General features: G+C 37.9%; 1 protein-coding gene across 7 annotated transcripts in view; it reads left to right on the top strand.

Annotated features, from left to right (window-relative positions):
* tanc2b (tetratricopeptide repeat, ankyrin repeat and coiled-coil containing 2b) overlaps positions 1-19,058 on the top strand; it is a 223,682-nt gene that overhangs the window by 92,816 nt on the left and 111,808 nt on the right. For all 7 annotated transcript variants that reach the window (XM_047377855.1, XM_047377857.1, XM_047377853.1 and 4 more), the window contains 2 exons: positions 8,333-8,404; positions 11,788-11,967. In XM_047377855.1, the coding sequence (XP_047233811.1) occupies positions 8,333-8,404; positions 11,788-11,967 (252 nt within the window). The remainder of the gene's footprint in view (positions 1-8,332; positions 8,405-11,787; positions 11,968-19,058) is intronic.

Raw genomic sequence — 19,058 nt, 5'->3', positions numbered from 1 at the left:
ATTGTCCATCAGTATGCAATAAAACTTTGTAATTAAAGAGAATACTATTTTGATAATGTCCAATCCAGTTTCTATTTTTTCACGTTTGTGAAAATAACATTTCCATATCCAGCCAGTTTTGTCAACAATAAATAATTTCCACATATAGCTAAGTGCTTTTACACTAGTGGGAAACATGCAAACATCTTTCTTTTTGGTACAGGTGAATATAGTCAGATCAGACATTCAGTTCATTGCCAAATCCGTCTATGGACATTTATCTCTCCAGCTTTTATTGGCATTAATTGAAACCCAGAACTTGGATTTAAGGGTACATTTTTTATGGGTTTGTTTTGATTATGCGAACTGGAACTTGATTCACCAGAGCCCTCTATTTTACCCTGACCTTGTGTTTCCACTAGAGTTTAAGAAAATTATCTCCACTGATGAATAATGGATCTCACTATGTTTCGCTGGTGTCCAAAAGCCTTAGAAGTGATGTTGTAACCTTTTCCAGAATGAAAGATTTTAACAAATTTGTTTTTCATCTGTTGTTGAATTTCTTGAGATCACTGCATATGTTGCTTTTTGGGATCTTTCAGCCTACTTCATGTTGTCAGAGCGCGACTGATTCATTGCTTTCTTGATTCAACAGGTCAGGCAGTTATCAGGTCTGGGTTTAGCTAGTGAAAGAAAACTCAGCTTTTAAGTAATGTGGTTAATCAGTTAATAACATAATAATTTAACATGTAATTTTTCATGTAAGTCCAGGATTCTTTGGATAACTTTCTTTTGTGATAATAAAATTAGTTTGATGATCTGAAATTTAAGTGTGACAGAAGTATTTCAAATTGCAGACACAGCTTGTGTGTTTTCCATGAAGCTGCTTGTCTTTAGAGAAACACATTATTCACTAAAACATATAATTTTGAAGTTTTTTGACTCACAGTGACATTTTTCTGCCCAGTAGATTGCGCGATTGTATGTTGGAAAAGATTTTTGTTTGTTCTTAGTTGCAATCTAGAAAATAGTTTTCAAGAGCTGCTATCTAAGTATTATTAGAAATTGTGCTCTACTACAGTCTGTAAAATGCAGTATAATACAATGTCTTGTGTAGCTGTTTTTCACAGGACTGTGGGATTGAGACATAATTGTAGAAAAAAATGTAACTCCAGTTCTGTGGTTGTTGCTGCCCACAAGACACGGGAACAACAAACAATACAGAAAATGTGAAAAGCCTTTAAACTTCACTTTTGGGTGTGCACTTATTTAAAAAATGTCTTTAAACAGGCCCTATTTGGGATTTAAGTTGAGATGAGAGAAAACTGTAACAACATTCTGCAACAGACCAGAACAAGCATGAAAAAGCTGATTGTTTGAATTTTTGACAAGCTTTTTTTTAAATGTTCTACAAAAACAATATTTATTGCCTTATTGTGGAGAATACCTAAAATTGCTGCTGGGTCTGTATTTTCCCTTTGCCATTGTCATAATTCTGCCATCCTGCTGTGTTTCAATCACTACTTGCCTCTTGGATTTGTCAAAACAATGTCTGAATTGCTGATCCCAATCCGGAGCTTGGTCTCCAGTCGTTTTCATACCAAAACCAAAGCCAGAACCAAAATGTATTTCATTGCACTACAAATTGAATGACTGTTGGACATTTTTCTACATAACTGCTGAAAAGGTAGAAAAATTAATACATTGATGTGTACTGCAACAATAATTAGGGGAAAATACAAAAACTATACAACAAGATCTTTGCTTCCCTCCATGTTTATGTTGTGATTTGGATGAAAGTGGCTCTTTCTTGTTGTACATTGGCAGGATGTCAAAACCCGCTGCTCTCCTGCAGTGGATCACAGAGAACGGGCTCTTAACGAGTTCTCCAACAGAAGATGCGTGTGTGTGTTTATCTTTTATATTCATGCAGACATTTCTGTGTTAGCTCACACTAAGGCTCATACTAATGAAGAGTTCTGCTAAGTTTAGAACTGAGCAGATGTCGAAGAAGTGATTCATTAAGGTGCTCTACTTTACTGTGAATCAGATTTTAAAGCAGCTATAATGAAAATTATACTTGAAGAGTACAGCATTTGTTTTGAGGCCTGCAGATGTTTTCATACAGGTAGAAAATTATTTGATGAGCAATAAATGAATCAACAGCATTGGTGTGTTGTCCGAGAAAGTGACTTCCAAACATGGGAAACATGGGTTTTTAACTATTTTTACAAATCAAGTGTTTCATGCATTTGTTTTGATCTCCTGAATCAATACTTTTCATCTTTCACTGTAATTACAGCTCCAAATGTTTTGGGGTTTGAAGCTGCCGGTTGAATTTTTTTGCCCATTCTTTGGAAATAGCTTAAGCTGAATCAAATTGGAACGAGAGCATCTGTGACCAGAAATTGTAGTCTTGCCACAGATTCTCAGTCAGATTCAGGTCTGTATTTTGACTGGGTCATTCAAACACATGGATAAGATTCGATCTAAATTGTTGCTCTAACAATATGTACATTTTTCAGTTTTCTGGCAGAGTTCACCAAACTTGTTTAAAGCAAATATCCTTGTATTTAAGAGTTCATGATGGTTCCCAGGGTCATCAGTAGAGACACAGGTCCACAACATCAGAGATCCTCCACCATATTTAGACATCAGGTGCTCTTCCACATATTCATCCTCCAGACGTACTTTTTGACGGTAGGACAGAAAATGCTTTTTTTCGGACAAGACCGTATTTATTTTTTCTTCTTCCCCTACCATCCTGTTGACAAAGTGTGATAAAAAATTATGAAAAATATGGGTCTTTATTTAGTCTAGTGACCACTAGGAAATAGGCCTCTGCGTCAGAGAAAAACACAAAATTGTGAATTACTGATTAAACAATCCTGTGATCAGCTTAAGGTAAGCTATAAATCTAAATATGCTTTACTTACATTTATTCATAGGATTTATTTAAATGTGTCCATAATCGTGCCAGCAGATATTTTGTAAAAACAATTAGAACTTCCCACCACAAAATAAATGTTCAGATTTTAAAGGTTGGATTTTCAAAAATTGTCAGAGATAAATAATGCTGCTGAGATAAAATATGAATTTATTTAAAGGCTTGTTTCATATCTTTATTAGAGTTGTTAAGAAGGAGGGCTCTTTATCCCTCAATCTTCTCTACAGTTGCAGGCTGACCACAATAATCTGTTTTCACTACAGGAATCTGCTCACAGTGCAAATTTTCTTCTTGCCATTTATCATTTTATTTTTAGAGTATTATTTATGGTGCTACTTCTCATGCAATGTCTTCTGATGTATAGTAAGTAGAGTTTATTTTGTTTTTGTGAGTTGCTGTCCACCGAATGACTGTAGGAATGTTTCATCATATTAACTTCCATATAGATGAGAAAGTTATCAAGAACAAGGGTCAGAAAGGGTTGTAGCATACTAGCAAGGTACAAATGTATAATTTATTTTATTCACTGACCTCACGCAGTTGCTTAGAAGTCTCATATTTCTAAAGTATGTTTAGGCTATTTTGACAAATAAGGAGGAAATGTGGTTTTAAGATCATGTTTATGGATTCCAGGTCATTGCAGTTTATTCAAATCATTATGCTATAAAATTTGGTATAAAGGGTATCGAAAGTGTGTCAGGAAAATATCCCCCACACCATTACATCACCACCACCTACCTGAACCGTTGATACAAGGCAGGACGGATCGATCTTTTCACATTGTTTACACCAAAGTCTAAGCCTACCAATTTTGAACACAAAAAGCATTAAATGCTTCATAGGTTACATTTTAAGATAATTAGCTTGTTGCGACTTTTTAATGATTTCTTGTATTTATTATTTTTCATGTTTCACATGACAGTGTGAGGATAAACAAACATGTTGCAGGGGTAAATCACCCAACCTCTTTTATTTTTTGCATACAGCTCTTGTATTTTACCTCTGCTTTATGCAATGCATATTTGACAACATTTTTCGTATTTTATTGAAATATTGTGTGATGATCACAGATGATGTGTGTATTTTGTGTTGTTTTGGTCTGTAAAAACCAAAGACAAATTTCCACATCTGTGGACAATAAAATATTACTAATCGTGTTTTATATTGTATTAAATGCTGTACCAAGGATGTGTTTAGATACATCCATTATCTGAGGTCATGAGACTATAATTGTTCTAAGAAGATATTGGCTAAAATCTTCAAAAACATGACATAAATTTGTTTTATGTCACCAGTGACTACAAGAAAAATTTAAAAATCATTTTCAAACAAAGAATTGTCCTCATTTGTCTGTAATCTCTAGTTATTATCGTTTTTTTCCTCACACTCCTGTAATGTTCATTTCAGATGGCTGTCTCAACAAAAATGTCAGATCAATTAACAGCTATATCACAACAAGCATTTGCTTCAATACACAGACAGGTTTTGTTTATGATTATGTTTACAAATTGTATTTACAGTCATATTTTATAAATCAGAATACATGTGACAATGAGGCTCGTTTGTCAGATTTTACCTTTATGATAATAATGACCTTTAAGCAGGTATTAGACATTTCATTTCATTAAACCCACATTTTTGTGTTAAAAATGTTGTTTATTGGATGTACTATTCTAATCTTAAATGCCGTGTTTTCATTGGCTGTAAGTGCGAAATCATCATAATTAATAGAAATAAAGTCTTTGTGTAATAGATCCATATAATGTATTTTACTTTGTAAATTGACATACTGAAATAAATAAACTTTTCAATAATCTAATTTATTGAACATGACTGGATGTATATTATGAAATGAATCCAGAATCACTATCATTTAAGCTCTGATGAGTTAGCCCTAAATCTTTGTGAAACACATGCCTATGAAGATAAAACACCCCAACTTTAACCTGACTTGTGATATGGTGTGTGGTAAGAAACATCTTTTGGTAGTTTTGTCAGTAAGTCTGCAAAGGTTAAGTGATTCTCCTCCAGGCTACTTTTAAATGAAATCGCCATTTCTTTATCTAGCATGTTTACAAGTGTTCATTAGGACCAACAAGGCTAATGGGAATAATGCATGAAATTTACTTAGACTCCAATGATTACTACTCATGGGCATGCTTCTAGTTGTTTTGACGAAGTGTGAGAGAAATTTGCTGTGACATGGTGAGTAACTAGGTTTTAATTAGTGTGCTGCTTTTCTTTGCGGTGTGAAATTTTGAGACCTACTTGTAAGGGGAGATGGTAACTTTAGGCTCCCAAAGAGACGAACAAAAGAAGAGTTAAGGTGCTGAACCAAACAAAATCCTAAATCATGGTGCTGTCCATGTGCGAATGTATTAAGCTGAAGGATGCAATTCTCTGAACTTATATTTTTTGGGACGTTTCACAGTTAGGCTACAATTTTCTGTCCTTTCTAGTATTGGCTTTTGTTATTGTTAAGTAAAAGGACACTGGTTTCACTTTCACAGTCCATCTTATGTGCATTTTTAAAAGTTTTCCTTTTTAGACTTATAGCTCTCAATAGATATATGCATTTCCATGACCAAAAGAAAAAAAAAACATATATGAAAAATTGTTAGAGGAAAAAATTATTATAAACAAACTTTCAGACCGATCAAAAGTTCAAACTGAACACTAAACAATGTGTACTTTCGTTATTTTAGACAAATAGGGTTAGAGATTTTTAGTATCAGCAAGGTGTATAAATTTAAGGCAGAGGAAGAACATAGATGGAAGAAGTTATTTAGAAGAAACTGTATTATCCAGAAATATTGAGACATGTTTGAGGTTCATTCAGGCTGCAGGAGTGAGCGAGAGCAGCAAATAACAGGAACATTATAGCAAAGTTGCTGTTTTGTTGTTTTAAGCTTTCTGTCTGTCATTGAATCTTAGAGGTAATAAAAGAGGGCAACATTCTCTAGGAAAAATTTTAATGTTTTAATTATTTAGCATTTATTTTTAAAAAATGAATAAAACCCAACAATTGCGGAGCTACTACTCTATCGCCCGTACTGTAATACTGCTTCTGTTCCTTACATTAAAAAATAATGCCATGTAAAGTAGACTGTTTGGGGAAATTATATTATATGCGGTTCTCACATCGTCCTATATTATAGTTTTAATGAGAAGTTTAAATAGGACAAAATTGCTATAGGGAGATCAAAGATATACAAACAAACACAGACAATTAATTTTAAATATTTTTATGGCAATTATTGCTCCAAAAAAGAAATCCTGATTGGCCAAATAATATTGGATGGAAAATTAAACTTTCAGGTGATTGAAATTCAGTGATGAAGAACATGTAATCATTGTTCTGTGATCACTGGTAATTAGAAAGGAGGAGAAGCTTTATGTGAATTAAAATTAACCCAATCCCAAGCATATTAACAGCCTATAGTACAGGCAATAAAGGTATTTTGTTCTTTTCCAACAACAATGTAAAAGATAATATGAACTCATTTCTCACTAGAAGGTTGAATGTGACTCAGTGTTTCGTTTCCAGCAAAGTATACCGTCAGTGTAATACAGTATGTATATAAATTTTAACTACACTGCATGCGCTTGGGTTGAGGCAGAGTTACCTATTAATGCCTTGGATGTGAGATTTCACTATGAATCAGTTTGTTGTTGTGGCCGCTCATCAAATGCGCAGCAGGTACTACTGTTCACAGTTTATTTCAGTGGAGCCTTCCCTTCACCCTGTTCTCTGTTGTAATGAGTCAGCATGTGTATCTTTTCACACCTGGATGTCATGTTCAAGGTCCACATTGATATCCACAGCACTGATTTAACAACATGACATGGTTCATGATGTAAACAAGGTGAGAAGTTTTTTTTTCTGGTGGTGTTATTGGTGTTAAACATGTCAGTAATGGAGGTGTTAGTAGCTCTGTATTTTTTGTCTATGTTATTAAATGCAAAATGCACAGACTCATGAAATATGTGAAATGTGCTGTGCACATTTTTGCTTTTTCATCTAAAGCTGTAAATTTGGCTCACTCTTAATGGGAAATGTTGAAAAATTTTGAAAATAAGCTGGAGATAACTAAAGTGTTTCTAATTTGTCTGGAAAAGTCTGAAAATATCAGCAGTTGGATTTAAACGTCTTGTAGTTTGGGATAAGCATGGGGAAAAGAAAAGTGAATATGGAATATATTTCTAGACTTTATTTCTTAACCTATTGTCTAAAGGTTCCATCCATCCATCCATCCATCCATCCATCCATCCCAATGATCTAAATTGTGATTATTAATCATAGTTAAATCCTGTGGTGAGGGGGTTGAACTTTAACTCTGAAAATGCAAAATTTGGACCTTAGGAATGTTTAATGACTGAATAACTCTTGCTCTGCAGTTAGTGTCAGCGTCAGGTCGACCCAGTTCTCACACAGTCATGCCTCACAGCATATTCTATCTGTCCATTGATGAGCTTGATCTTTCCACCAGCGAGCCAATCCAACCCACTGAGTGGCTGCTGGATAACATTGTGTGAATTGGAATAGGCAGAGATAATACTCAAGCATTTTTTTTGTTGTTTTAGGTTGATTGTGGAATCTATGATTGAAATACAATGGGAGGTTATCTAAACCCAAACTACTTCCTTTGCACTTTGCTCTCAATTAGTTTTTTTGTAACCTTTGAAAGTATCCAGATCAATAATTCTCCATGGTTTGTGAAGGTTTTCAAAGTTTTTTTATTTGGGCTCTGGTTGCCTGCACACTTTTTCTAAAGCTTTACATGCAGATTATTCATGTGGTTGGACAATATTTGTTTTTTTTTCCTGTGATCTGAAATTATACTCCTTGTAGAAAGATTTATGAAACAATCCACTGGTGATTATCGCTCACCCTCTTGTTATTGCAGCTGCCTCTTTGCTCTGTCAGCCCTGATTGATCCTCCGTTCGTTCTCCTCATGTGTATCTATCCAGAGAAACGCCCACTTTTTTTTAAATGCTGGTTCTCCTTTTAGTGAACCTTAGAGCCCCTTGAGCTCTTTGACTGCAGCTCCATCAAAGCTGCATGCAACAGTGGCTGTAATGTAAACTGTTTTCTTATCTACACGAGCAACCCCAGGCCACACATAGATGCTCACTGAGATTTGTTTTAGGTTTAGACATGGGGAGCCAGAAAAACTGGAATGTAGCTCTGCTGTCACCTTTTGCCACTATCAGGGGCCGTTTGGGCCAAAAGAGGAAGGGTGTTAATAGTTTGTGCGTGAGTAGCCTTCTGGGCGTTCTCCGATCACACACCTGGTTGATCGGAGATGAGGAGGTGGCCCTCCTGCTGGCTCAGACTTCTTCGCCATGCTTTCTTCATCCTCGGGCTCACTCCCTGTCTTTCTCTGTCTGCTCCTCGTCTGTAGATGGTGGGAGCGATGATTTTGGAGACCCCCGCTTGCCAAGTTTGGATCCTCATCTGAGCCACATTGGCCAAGGTAAACAGCTGTTTCTTTTCACACCTTTACATCTTCATTTCTTCCTCTTCCCTCTTTTTTGACTCCATTTCTGCTCCCTTAATGTTTTTGTTGTAGGGGTCTATTGAGTTTTGGTTTAGTGGGCTGTATTTTATTCAGCTTTATAGCTGACTACTGGAAATGAAGTTATACTTACAGGGACAGAACTGTATGAATTTTATATTCCTATAATTCTGTCTGTAAATCTAAGCTTCTTCCCTGGGAGACAGACTGTTTATTGCAGAGGTCTAAATGTCTGGGCTTTGCAGGAGATTTTGTGAGCAATAAAAATCTTATGCCTGTTCCCTCCCTCCTCCAGTGCATGTTTTGAACTAAGCACCTTGATGAATAGGTGTTTTTGTGCTTTATTTCGAGGTGTGCAGTGGCCCTTTTACACGTCTCCTATCCTAGTCTAAGGTATACCATCATTTCCCCTTCAGTGCTTTCATTCTTTAGATTTCTCAGCTGAAGGGCGGCTGGTGTTCCCTTTCCAGCCTTATAATCTTTGCCCCAAATGAGAACGTTTTACAACTCTATATTTCAACATTTTTGACTCACTGATTACTTGTGTGACTTCGTTTAGAAATGAAATTTACCGCTTGGTCAGATGTTTAGCTTTTAAACAAGGCACCTCACTGCAAGTTGTAGTGATGTGTGAGTACTGAATTCATTTGGATGGATATGATTGTAGTGTAAAAGCACTGAATAGTTTTTATGACTTGAAAGTGCTATCTGTATAAGTTTAGCCCATTTTTCTTGCCAATTTGTCTATGCATCTCTTTTTTCAAACACTCTTAATAGTTCCACAGACTGTCATAAATGAACAAAAGTTGGGGCAGTCAGGGTTACGCAGCTCTGCAGTTCCATAGAATTTCACAAATATTTCAAAGCAAAGATCAAATGATTAGAATTAATGTTTTAAACTATATATAGCATAATACAAATATGATTTGCAGTTAGCATTGCTAACAGTAGATCCTTACCTTAACTTGGTATTATCATATCTTTGTACTTTCTCCTGACTTTATTTCAGGTCATGGAACCTACACAGTAAAACTTGTACTTCTTTCCTCAGTAATAACTTTCACACTGAAGAGTAATCTAGTGAGTGGTACCTGATAGCACCTATGCATGGTGTGTTCACTGACCAGACAAAAGGATAAGGTTTAGTTTCCCTCCAGCCAATCACCAGTTAGGGCCAATCAATCATAACATCATCCAAGTCCGATCAACCAATCAATTTATCTGTGCTTTTTATTACTTTTTTTTGACTGTATAGTAAAATGGTGCATTTTTTTTAGCCTTTGTGGTGCATAATTGGTTGATAATAGAATAACTGAGTTTTCTAAATTCTTTTGGGTTGGATAAAATTGACTTGGATCTGGACTACCGTTAATTGCAACCAGAATACCAAGTTTCCCCTCTGGCTGTCCCAGCGGAGTCTGCATACATGTGGTCAGTTTGCATACTTTGGGACGTAACACAGCTCTTGGCTGTTTTTTTCTTTTCCTTTTCCCAGTGAATGACTGGAGCAAGTCCAGCACCACCAGAGCCCCAAAGATTGTGTGTTTGTTTGTGTGTGTGTGTGTGTGTGTGTGTGTGTGTGGGTGTGTGTGTGTGTGTGTGTGTGTGTGTGTGTGTGTGTGTGTGTGTGTGTGTGTGCGTGTGTGTGTGTGTGAGAGAGAGGGATTGCTTGTCTGTGTTTAATATTGACACCAAAGGTTTTTATGTATGTATATTCGCTCTTGCAGCAGCTGATTCTAACAGCCATCCAGACTTCCTCTGGGACTTGTCACAAACCGGTGTCTGATAATGACTTCTTGTCTCACCGTTGCAGCTGCTGTGTGATGTGAAACTGTAGCTGGACCAGTTGGTTTTGCAGGCCTGTCTGCAGGGATCTAAAGCTACAAAATGTCTGTGGTTTAAGGTGTTTCACTACTAAATAATGTGCATGTGTAATTTTTTTTAAATCCTTAAATGTTATATTTATGCCTTTTGTAGCAAGACAGAGTGGATTAAGATAGTGAGAGGCCAATTATAACCTGCAATTACTGTTCATTTTAAAAGCTTTTATGTGAAAAACTCACATGGGGATGACTACTCCTTTTTGAGCTTCCTGAACGCATTTCATGTGGTTGCAAAATGCTGCTTTATCATATATGAAAAGTGGATTATTGTTTCTCAGTAAGATTAGAGTTTGCACAGCCTGTTGTTTGTCAACGCAAATACAAACTGCACGTGTTGCCTGCAGGGCTGTTCCTGCTTTTAGGTCATGCTAGCCTTTACACTCAATACAGATGGTGTTCTGATATCAGGATCCAGGGACAATCAAGTGGTGAAACACCCTGCTTTAATAGTATAGTTTATACAGCAGAAATTACTTGCAGTCAGAAGAAGCATGCTGATAACATTAAGATTGCTTTAAACCTAAATCTGCCAGGGGTGTGAATAATTTTGGCCTTAACTCTGACTCACATTTGTGAAATGCAAAAGCTGGTTTCTGAGGGTAAACTTTATCCAGGTAAATCAAACTTTAGAACAAAATGACAAAAATAAATGAAAAACAGATCATGCAGTTTTGTTTTATTCAGGATTAACTGTACTTTATGTGAGTTTGACTGATTTTCAATCTTTATCTAGCCAGTTTGTTTGAGAGAGCCGCACAGGTACAAAATGTTGTTGCTCAGGAGGAGGAGGAGGAATAAATTACCAGTGGGCTGAGCTTCCTTAGATAACCTTTTACCAGCTGGCATTATATTGAACTTGACTTCAGTATAAATAGGATTAAAGTAGGATGTATGTATTTAAATATTAATTTGTCTATATGATTGGATTAAACTGGCTTCATCATAGATTTCAGGATGCTACTTTTTCCATTTTAGCTCAATTGTTTCTTGGTTAGTTGTTGTGTTTTTGTAAACCTGAACTTAGATTTATATAATTTGGGATATGATATTCTTATTCAGTAAACATTTAAAGTGAAACGAACTGTACTTTCTGCGATGGACTGGCGACCTGTCCAGGGTGTACCCCGCCTCCTGCCCATAGACTGCTGGTGATAAGCACCAGCTTCCCCGCGACCCCCTATGGAATAAGCGGTAGAAAATGACTGACTGAACTGTACTTTCTTTCATCATGGTTGGATATTTTCATCTGCTTGTCCACCCCAGTTTTTATCATGTCATTTAACAAAAAAAAATCTGTAATAATTAATCCAACTTTAATGTCATTTCTCAGTTAAATATCTCTATCAGTTAGTTCATGACATTTCTTTGTTTTTATAGCAGATTCTGATCCTGCATCCCTCCCCACAGCATCACAGTGTTATTCATTTTTAATGTATCTCTCACTCTCCTATTCTGAAGGTGGCAGCATAGACAGTGACTGTGCCTTTGAGGGAGACTACGCTGTGCCCCCGCTCTCCATGACCGAGGGCATGCAGCACATTCGCATCATGGAGGGCGTGTCGCGCTCTCTGCCCTCCTCCCCACTGCTCGCCCACCAGGCCATCGGTGTCCGGCTGCAGCCGCTGAAGAAGCTCACAGGTAAAGCTGGTGGGGCAATTACAGTCAACATAAACATAGGCAAAGTTGGGTTCACCTCAGTCCTCAATGTATTTTTCTGTAACCGTTCTCCTTCAAAGTCTCATTATACTCTTTTTGCCTCCTCTAATTGTACCCCTGTGGGTACGGAGCGAAGTCAGTCCCTGGCACACTAATTCAGGACAGATTTTGTGAGTTTTTAAGTGTCCAAGTGGGAAGAAGGGGCTTGTTCTTAATGAGCAGTAAACATTTACTAGATAACTTACCCACTAATTCTGAACAGAATATTAAAGCTTGGAGTAAACACTACAATTTTTGTAATCACTAAAGTCTAATTTAATTGACATTGTAAAGAACAGCTGATGGACTGCAAGCTGCGGTCAGCTCAGTCCTCCTTTGTCTTTTTTTATTCCCTCTCACTAATTGTTTCCTTTCACACTCATCTTTGACATTCAGAAGATGTGGGAAATTGCCTCCGGTCTGTCTCCCCATCAGCTGGATTATGAAACTGTGTCATATTTCTTCTGCTATTATATTAGGGAACGTTGTGGGTTTGGTACAACCTGGCAGCACAGCACATCTAAAGCCTAACCTTGGATCAGATTACACATTATAAAACGAAGTATTAACGGTCAGGCCTCGCCCAATGCCAGCGGAGCATCCACAAGCACACCCTTAAATATTTAGTCATGTTACAACCACAAACCTTAATGTGCTTTATTGATATTGTTTCTGACAAACTAACACAAAGTAGTGTAGCATAGTCGTAAAGTAGAAGAAACAAAGTATGCATTTGCATTCATTGCAGTAGTTCTTTACCAGATTTGCCTTTGTTAAAGTGATGGCCCATTCTTCTTTGTAAAATAGATAGTCAGACTGGATGGAGAGCCCTTGTTAACATCAATTCTCCAAGCCTTCCCACATATTTTCAATTTGATTTAAGTCTGGACTTTGATTGGACTATTCTAAAACATGAATATGCGCTGGGAAAAAGCTTTCCATCGAAGCTCTGTCTGCGTGTTTGGGAACCTGCCCCAGTCTCAAGACTTTTGCAACCTCTAGAACTGCAAAATTTGAGGATTTTTTAAATCTGGAAACTTCCCATGGGAGGTAATAGGAATTTATAGGAGCAAACGTGAATGGTATAAATGTATTTTAGCATAAGTTTGACCATAACACCAAGGTTTTATGCAAATACACGAGTGTGTCTCTGCTATTCCTTAATCACCTGCAGACAGCACAGTGCTTACTGCAGGGATGTTGAGGCAACACCCACTACATGCACTCTGCATTCCCCCATCACATGCACAGAGGATTTCTATAACCCTGGACTATTAAGGCTGACGTTTTGAGCCTGTTGATTACATAAAGAGAAGTAGTAACTTTTTCTTATATTGGGTATGTGTTACAGTTTGTTTAAGATTCTCTTCTTGCCATTACGGTTTCTTTCTTCTTGCCCTTCCTCCGTAAAGAGCAGATTTCTGTGGTCCACAAAAAATTGCTTTTCTTATCTACAGATTTTTCCTGTTGAGCTTTGGATCTCTGCAGCTCCTCCAGGGTCTCTTGGCTACTTCTCTGAATAATGCTCTGCTTACCTCTCATTCGTTCAGGTTCAAATCCATGTCTTGGTGGGTTTGCAGTTGTGCCAAACTCTTTCCATTTTCAGATGATGCATTGAACAGTGCTCTTTGAGATATTTTATAGCCTTACCCAGCTGCAAACGTCTCTGCCACTTTCTTTCTGACCTGTCTGCTGTGTTCCTTGGTCTTCATGAGGCTATTGGTTATCTAATGCTCTCTAACAGACCTTCCCAGAACAGCTAAATTTATACTGAGATTAAATTACACACCGGTGGACAATATTTGCTAATTAGGTGACTTCTGAAGGCAATTGGCTCTATTGGGTTATATTTTGTAGTATTAGGGTAAAAGGGGCTAAATACAAATGCGTGCCGCACTTTTCAGATTTTAAAAATTAAAAGTTTAAAACATGTATCCTTTTCTTTCCACTTTACAATTGGGCACAGCTTTGTGTTGTTCTGTCACACAAACTCCCTTCAAGGGGTATGAATTCTTTTGCAAGACAGTATTCATAGTGGATGTAAAGAAGCTTGATTCAGGAGTCACCACTAGGGTGCACCAGACTCTTGGCTTCTTCATATAAGTCCCAATATGCCACAGGGAGTGTGATTTTGACATCATACGTAAAGATTTATAGTCTTTTAAGAAACATTCAAGTTGAGAGGAATCACAGCAGCATTTGGCTACATTCTACCAGCTGATTCAACAACAGGGATTCAGAGAAAAGGTGATTTTAAAGGGTTTAAACTCAAGATTTTAAATTCGGAACGTGTTATTGTTAGCAGGTCAAACGTAGCTTTTTTTCTTTCTTGACTTGTCTTGGTTGTTTTCATTTTCTTGTCAGTAATTGTTCATGGCAGCCTGACTCCATAGCTCTGCCTTCATCAAAGTGAATTTTTCAGAGGGTGTGCGTGTGTAAACACCTGTGTACGTACCCGTGATGTTGACGGCCAAGAATAGTCTGATTAATGATTTGCTGTGCTGTCTCATTTGTTCTATTCTTATTTTTGAGGCCGACAGAGGGAGAAGTCTTTTTGCTGTACCGTCGCACATGTCATTATTTGGCTTGAGATATTACACTAGGCAGGTGCAGCTTTTCGTAGGGGCTGCTTTTCATCTTTAGGTTTCAGATTAGCATTTGACGATTTTCCTTTTTTAAACCATTACGTCATGTTTTCACTGTATTATAGTATTATTCTTCCTTTGTATAGTTAATTAATCTACATGTGTACTCTTAAAGGGCCCATATGTTTATTCTATGTACTTTTCTTATTGCTTTGAACCCGTTTTTGTCTTAAAGGTATTTCCCATCTTAACGGTATTTGAATTTAATGAAAGACAATAACAGAGATACTTATGCTTGTAAAGAACCCAAAATCTGTGTATTATGTGAATTATCCTTCTGTAACACATTTGCATACTGCAACCACTGGCCACTTTATTGGGTACACATACCTAGTACCAAGTTGGAAATGTATTTTGACTTCATTCTTTGTGACCTACGTAGATTCAAGAAGGTGTTATAAGCATTGCTCAGAAATGTTGTTCATGATAGCATTACACAGTTTCTGCAGATTTATCGACTCGACATCCATGTTATGATTCTTCTGATTCACCACATCCAAAAGGTGCGCTGTTGGATTGAGATCTGGTGACTGAGGAGGCTACTGGAATACAGTGAACTCAGTGAAAGCAGTTTGAGATGATTTGAGCATTGTGACATGCATTATCCTGCTGGAAGCAGACTTGTGGTACTCTGCGGTCAAAAAGGGATGGACATAGTCAGCAGTAATTTTTGGGTAGGCTGTGGGGTTCAAATGATGCTCAGCTGGTTCTAAGGGGCCCAAGGTGTGACAAGAAAATATCCCCTACACCATTATGCCACCATCAAAAGGCTTAACCTTTGATTTGAAGCAGGATAGATTCATGCTTTTATGCCCTTTATGTCAGATTCTGACTCTACCACCTGAATGCAGCAGCCAGAAGCCAATGCTTTTTGATCTGTTGGCTAAAATTGTTGAGCCTGATTAGGTTCCCCGGGAGCTGACAAGGGAAAATAAAGTCCCCTTTGAAATGTTGTAAAAGTCTGAGTAATATTTGCAGGCAGATAAACAGGTAATGCTGACCAACACAAAACGAAGAATTTCCCAAACAGTCTTACTGTTTCCGTGGAGACGGCACATCTCTTGGCTGTAATTGAAGCTTCACTCGCATCTTTAGTCTGACATATCACTGTAGGTGACCAGCTTCAAAAGTCTCTCTTACATCCAGACATTCTGGTCGGAGATGTTGCTCCAATGAGGAGAACGCATGGAGAAGATTTGGGCCAAAAATATCAGGACGAAATTCAAGGATGATGTGTGGCAATGATGTATTTAAATGACGATCGTCAGCTAAACTTTGGCAAGGAGAAGACATTTTTCATGCAAGGCTCCAATAAATCCTTTAAGGTCCTTATAACACCAAAATGAACCTTTAAAATACCTTAGGGTAGAAAAATCACACTGTGACCATATCAGCATCTGAAGCCTTAGATTATTGTTAATAATTGCAACAGAATATTTAAATGATTCAACTGTCTAGCTTTCTTAATCACGAAACCTACAGTCTGTGTGGGTGACTCAGAGAAACTCCAGACTCCAGCTGGACGCTTATGAAACCCCATCAAGGTCTTTAGGCTTCCATGCACTGAATGATTACAAAACGTTCTCTGCAAACTAGAATACTGGAGATGACACTATGTGGATGCAAAATAATCATAATGTTCCCTTCTGTGGGTTGCATATGCTACAATCAAAAGATTACAAGAAATAAGAGATTCCATACTATTTGATATATATTTCTGTTTGTCACATCACTTACTATTTTTTTTTGTTTATGTAAAAAGTCACCTAAAAATCCTGTTACATTGAGTTCATAACTAAATCACTATTATTCTTCAAATCAAAGATTAGTGGGTCTCTACAGCAGTTAAAGGTGAATCAGCACTTGGTTCACCTCATCTGACCAAGTGACAACATGCCCAATGGCATCCGCTGTCCTTCAAGTCCTCCAAGACCCGTCTGCTCTTGAGCCGCATCAAGCACCAGATTGTGCCTGGGCTCAACCACCGAGGCTTTCTCACCCTTTAATTAATTCAACTCAGTGCCACATCCGGCACAGCTTGACAGTATCAGCCTGAGTGTAGTGCTGCCGACACATGCTGGAACACCTCCCATGGCAGAGATGGCAGAGGTGAGAGGAGCGGTGATGGCAGAGCAATGCACCAGAGAGCAAACAGCAGTGGGACTAAAGGATGCTGCACTTTGATCATCCACAGTGGCTCTCTCTCTTTGCCCTCCTGAGGAGCTCCTGACTGACTCTAAGCAGGCAGAGAGGTGGACTGTAGAGAACTTACTATTCAACCTCAAGGCTCTGATTGAATAAAAATGCAATGAAGGCACTGACCTTTAGGAGAATCATTGAGTTTCTGATTTAATCCCCTCTGCTGGCGTGACAATTCTCAGGAGTGGCTTCAGATGCTTGAAGGGTCGATTTATTAAACTGATTCTTAAGGCTGGTATGAAGCATATTTTTCATTTATATTCTTCTTTTTCTTTTGGTATTAGTTTTCCTTTTCAGTGGTCTTCATGAAATTTTTATTATTTTTATTAAACAATTTGAAAAAGCTTACATACAATATAGTATCTCATACCTTTATTGGAATGAACAAAATTACTTCTGTTTGCGAACTCCCAGAATAATGAGAGAGAATGTCTTAGATTTTTTTTTTTTACTTTCTTTAGCAAGGTTTACATACATTTCTGTTGTATTTGGTAGAATTTCCCTTTTAACTGTATGACTTTGGAAAGATTTTTCAGGTTTCTTTCCACAAACGTCTAACAACAGTTTGCTAGAATTTTGGCCCATTCCTCCTGATAGTCTTGGGTTAACTGAGTCAGATTTTTTTAGGCCACGCTGCTTGCTCCTGTCTTTTCAGTTCTGCTCTAAAATTTTGACTTTGTTGTCCTTAAACCAATTTGTAGTTAATTTGACCATGTTATTGGGGGCATTTTCCATTTGAAAGACTCATTTTTAACTAAGCTTTAACTTCCTGAAACATTTCTAAAATGTGTTCTGTCCTCATGTTGGCATCTGCTTTGTGAATTGCACTGTTCTCCCCTGCAGCAAAACACCCTCACAACATAATGCTACCACCCCTGTACTTCACACTTTGGTGATATTCCCCAGTTTCCAGGCTTCCCCCTTTTTCCTCCAAATGCAATGATGGTCATTAAAGCAAATCACTTCAAGTTTATACTGATTATACCACAGAACATGTTTCCAAAAGTGAACGTACAGTGCCTTGCAAAAGTACTCGGCCCCCTTGAACTGGTCAACCTCTTGCCACATTTCAGGCTCCAAACATAAAGATATAAAATTCAAATTTTTTGTGAAGAATCAACAACAAGTGGGACACAATCGTGAAGTGGAATGAAATTTATTGGATGTGTCAAAAGTTTTTAACAAATAAAGAAATGAAAAGTGGGGCGTGCAATATTATTCGGCCCCCTTGCATTAATACTTTGTAGCGCCACCCTTTGCTGCAATTACAGCTGCAGGTCGCTTGGGGTTTGTCTCTATCAGTTTTGCACATCGAGAGACTGAAATTCTTGCCCATTCTTCCTTGCAAAACAGCTGGAGCTCAGTGAGGTTGGATGGAGAGCGTTCGTGAACAGCAGTCTTCAGCTCTTTCCACAGATTCTCGATTGGATTCAGGTCTGGACTTTGACTTGGCCATTCCAACACCTGGATACGTTTATTTGTGAACCATTCCCTTGTAGATTTGGCTTTATGTTTTGGATCATTGTCTTGTTGGAAGATAAATCTCCGTCCTAGTCTCAGGTCTCTTGCAGACTCCAACAGGTTTTCTTCCAGAATGGTCCTGTATTTGGCCCCATCCATCTTCCCATCAATTTTGACCATCTTCTCTGTCCCTGCTGACGAAAAGCAGGCCCAAACCATGATGCTGCCACCACCATGTTTGACAGTGGGGATGGTGTGTTCAGGGTGATGAGCTGTGTTGCTTTTAGACCAAACATATCGTTTTGTATTGTGGCCAAACAGTTCGATTTTGGTTTCATCTGACCAGAGCACCTTCTTCCACATGTTTGTTGGGTCTCCCAGGTGACTTTTTATGGATATCTTTGAGAAATGGCTTTCTTCTTGCCACTCTTCCATAAAGGCCAGATTTGTGCAGTGTACAACTGATTGTTGTCCTATGGACACACTCTCCCACCTCAGCTGTAGATCTCTGCAGTACATCCAGAGTGATCATGGGCCTCTTGGCTGCATCTCTGATCAGTCTTCTCCTTGTTCGAGATGAAAGTTTAGAGGGACGGCCGGGTCTTGGTAGATTTGCAGTGGTCTGATACTCCTTCCATTTCAATATGATTGCTTGCACAGTGCTCCTTGGGATGTTTAAAGCTTGGGAAATCTTTTTGTATCCAAATCCGGCTTTAAACTTCTCCACAA

The sequence above is a fragment of the Girardinichthys multiradiatus genome, chromosome 10 (assembly GCF_021462225.1).
Source record: "Girardinichthys multiradiatus isolate DD_20200921_A chromosome 10, DD_fGirMul_XY1, whole genome shotgun sequence".
Taxonomy (NCBI): domain Eukaryota; kingdom Metazoa; phylum Chordata; class Actinopteri; order Cyprinodontiformes; family Goodeidae; genus Girardinichthys; species Girardinichthys multiradiatus.
Note: the sequence above shows the minus strand (reverse complement) of the source record. Positions and strands in the feature narration are given on the sequence as shown.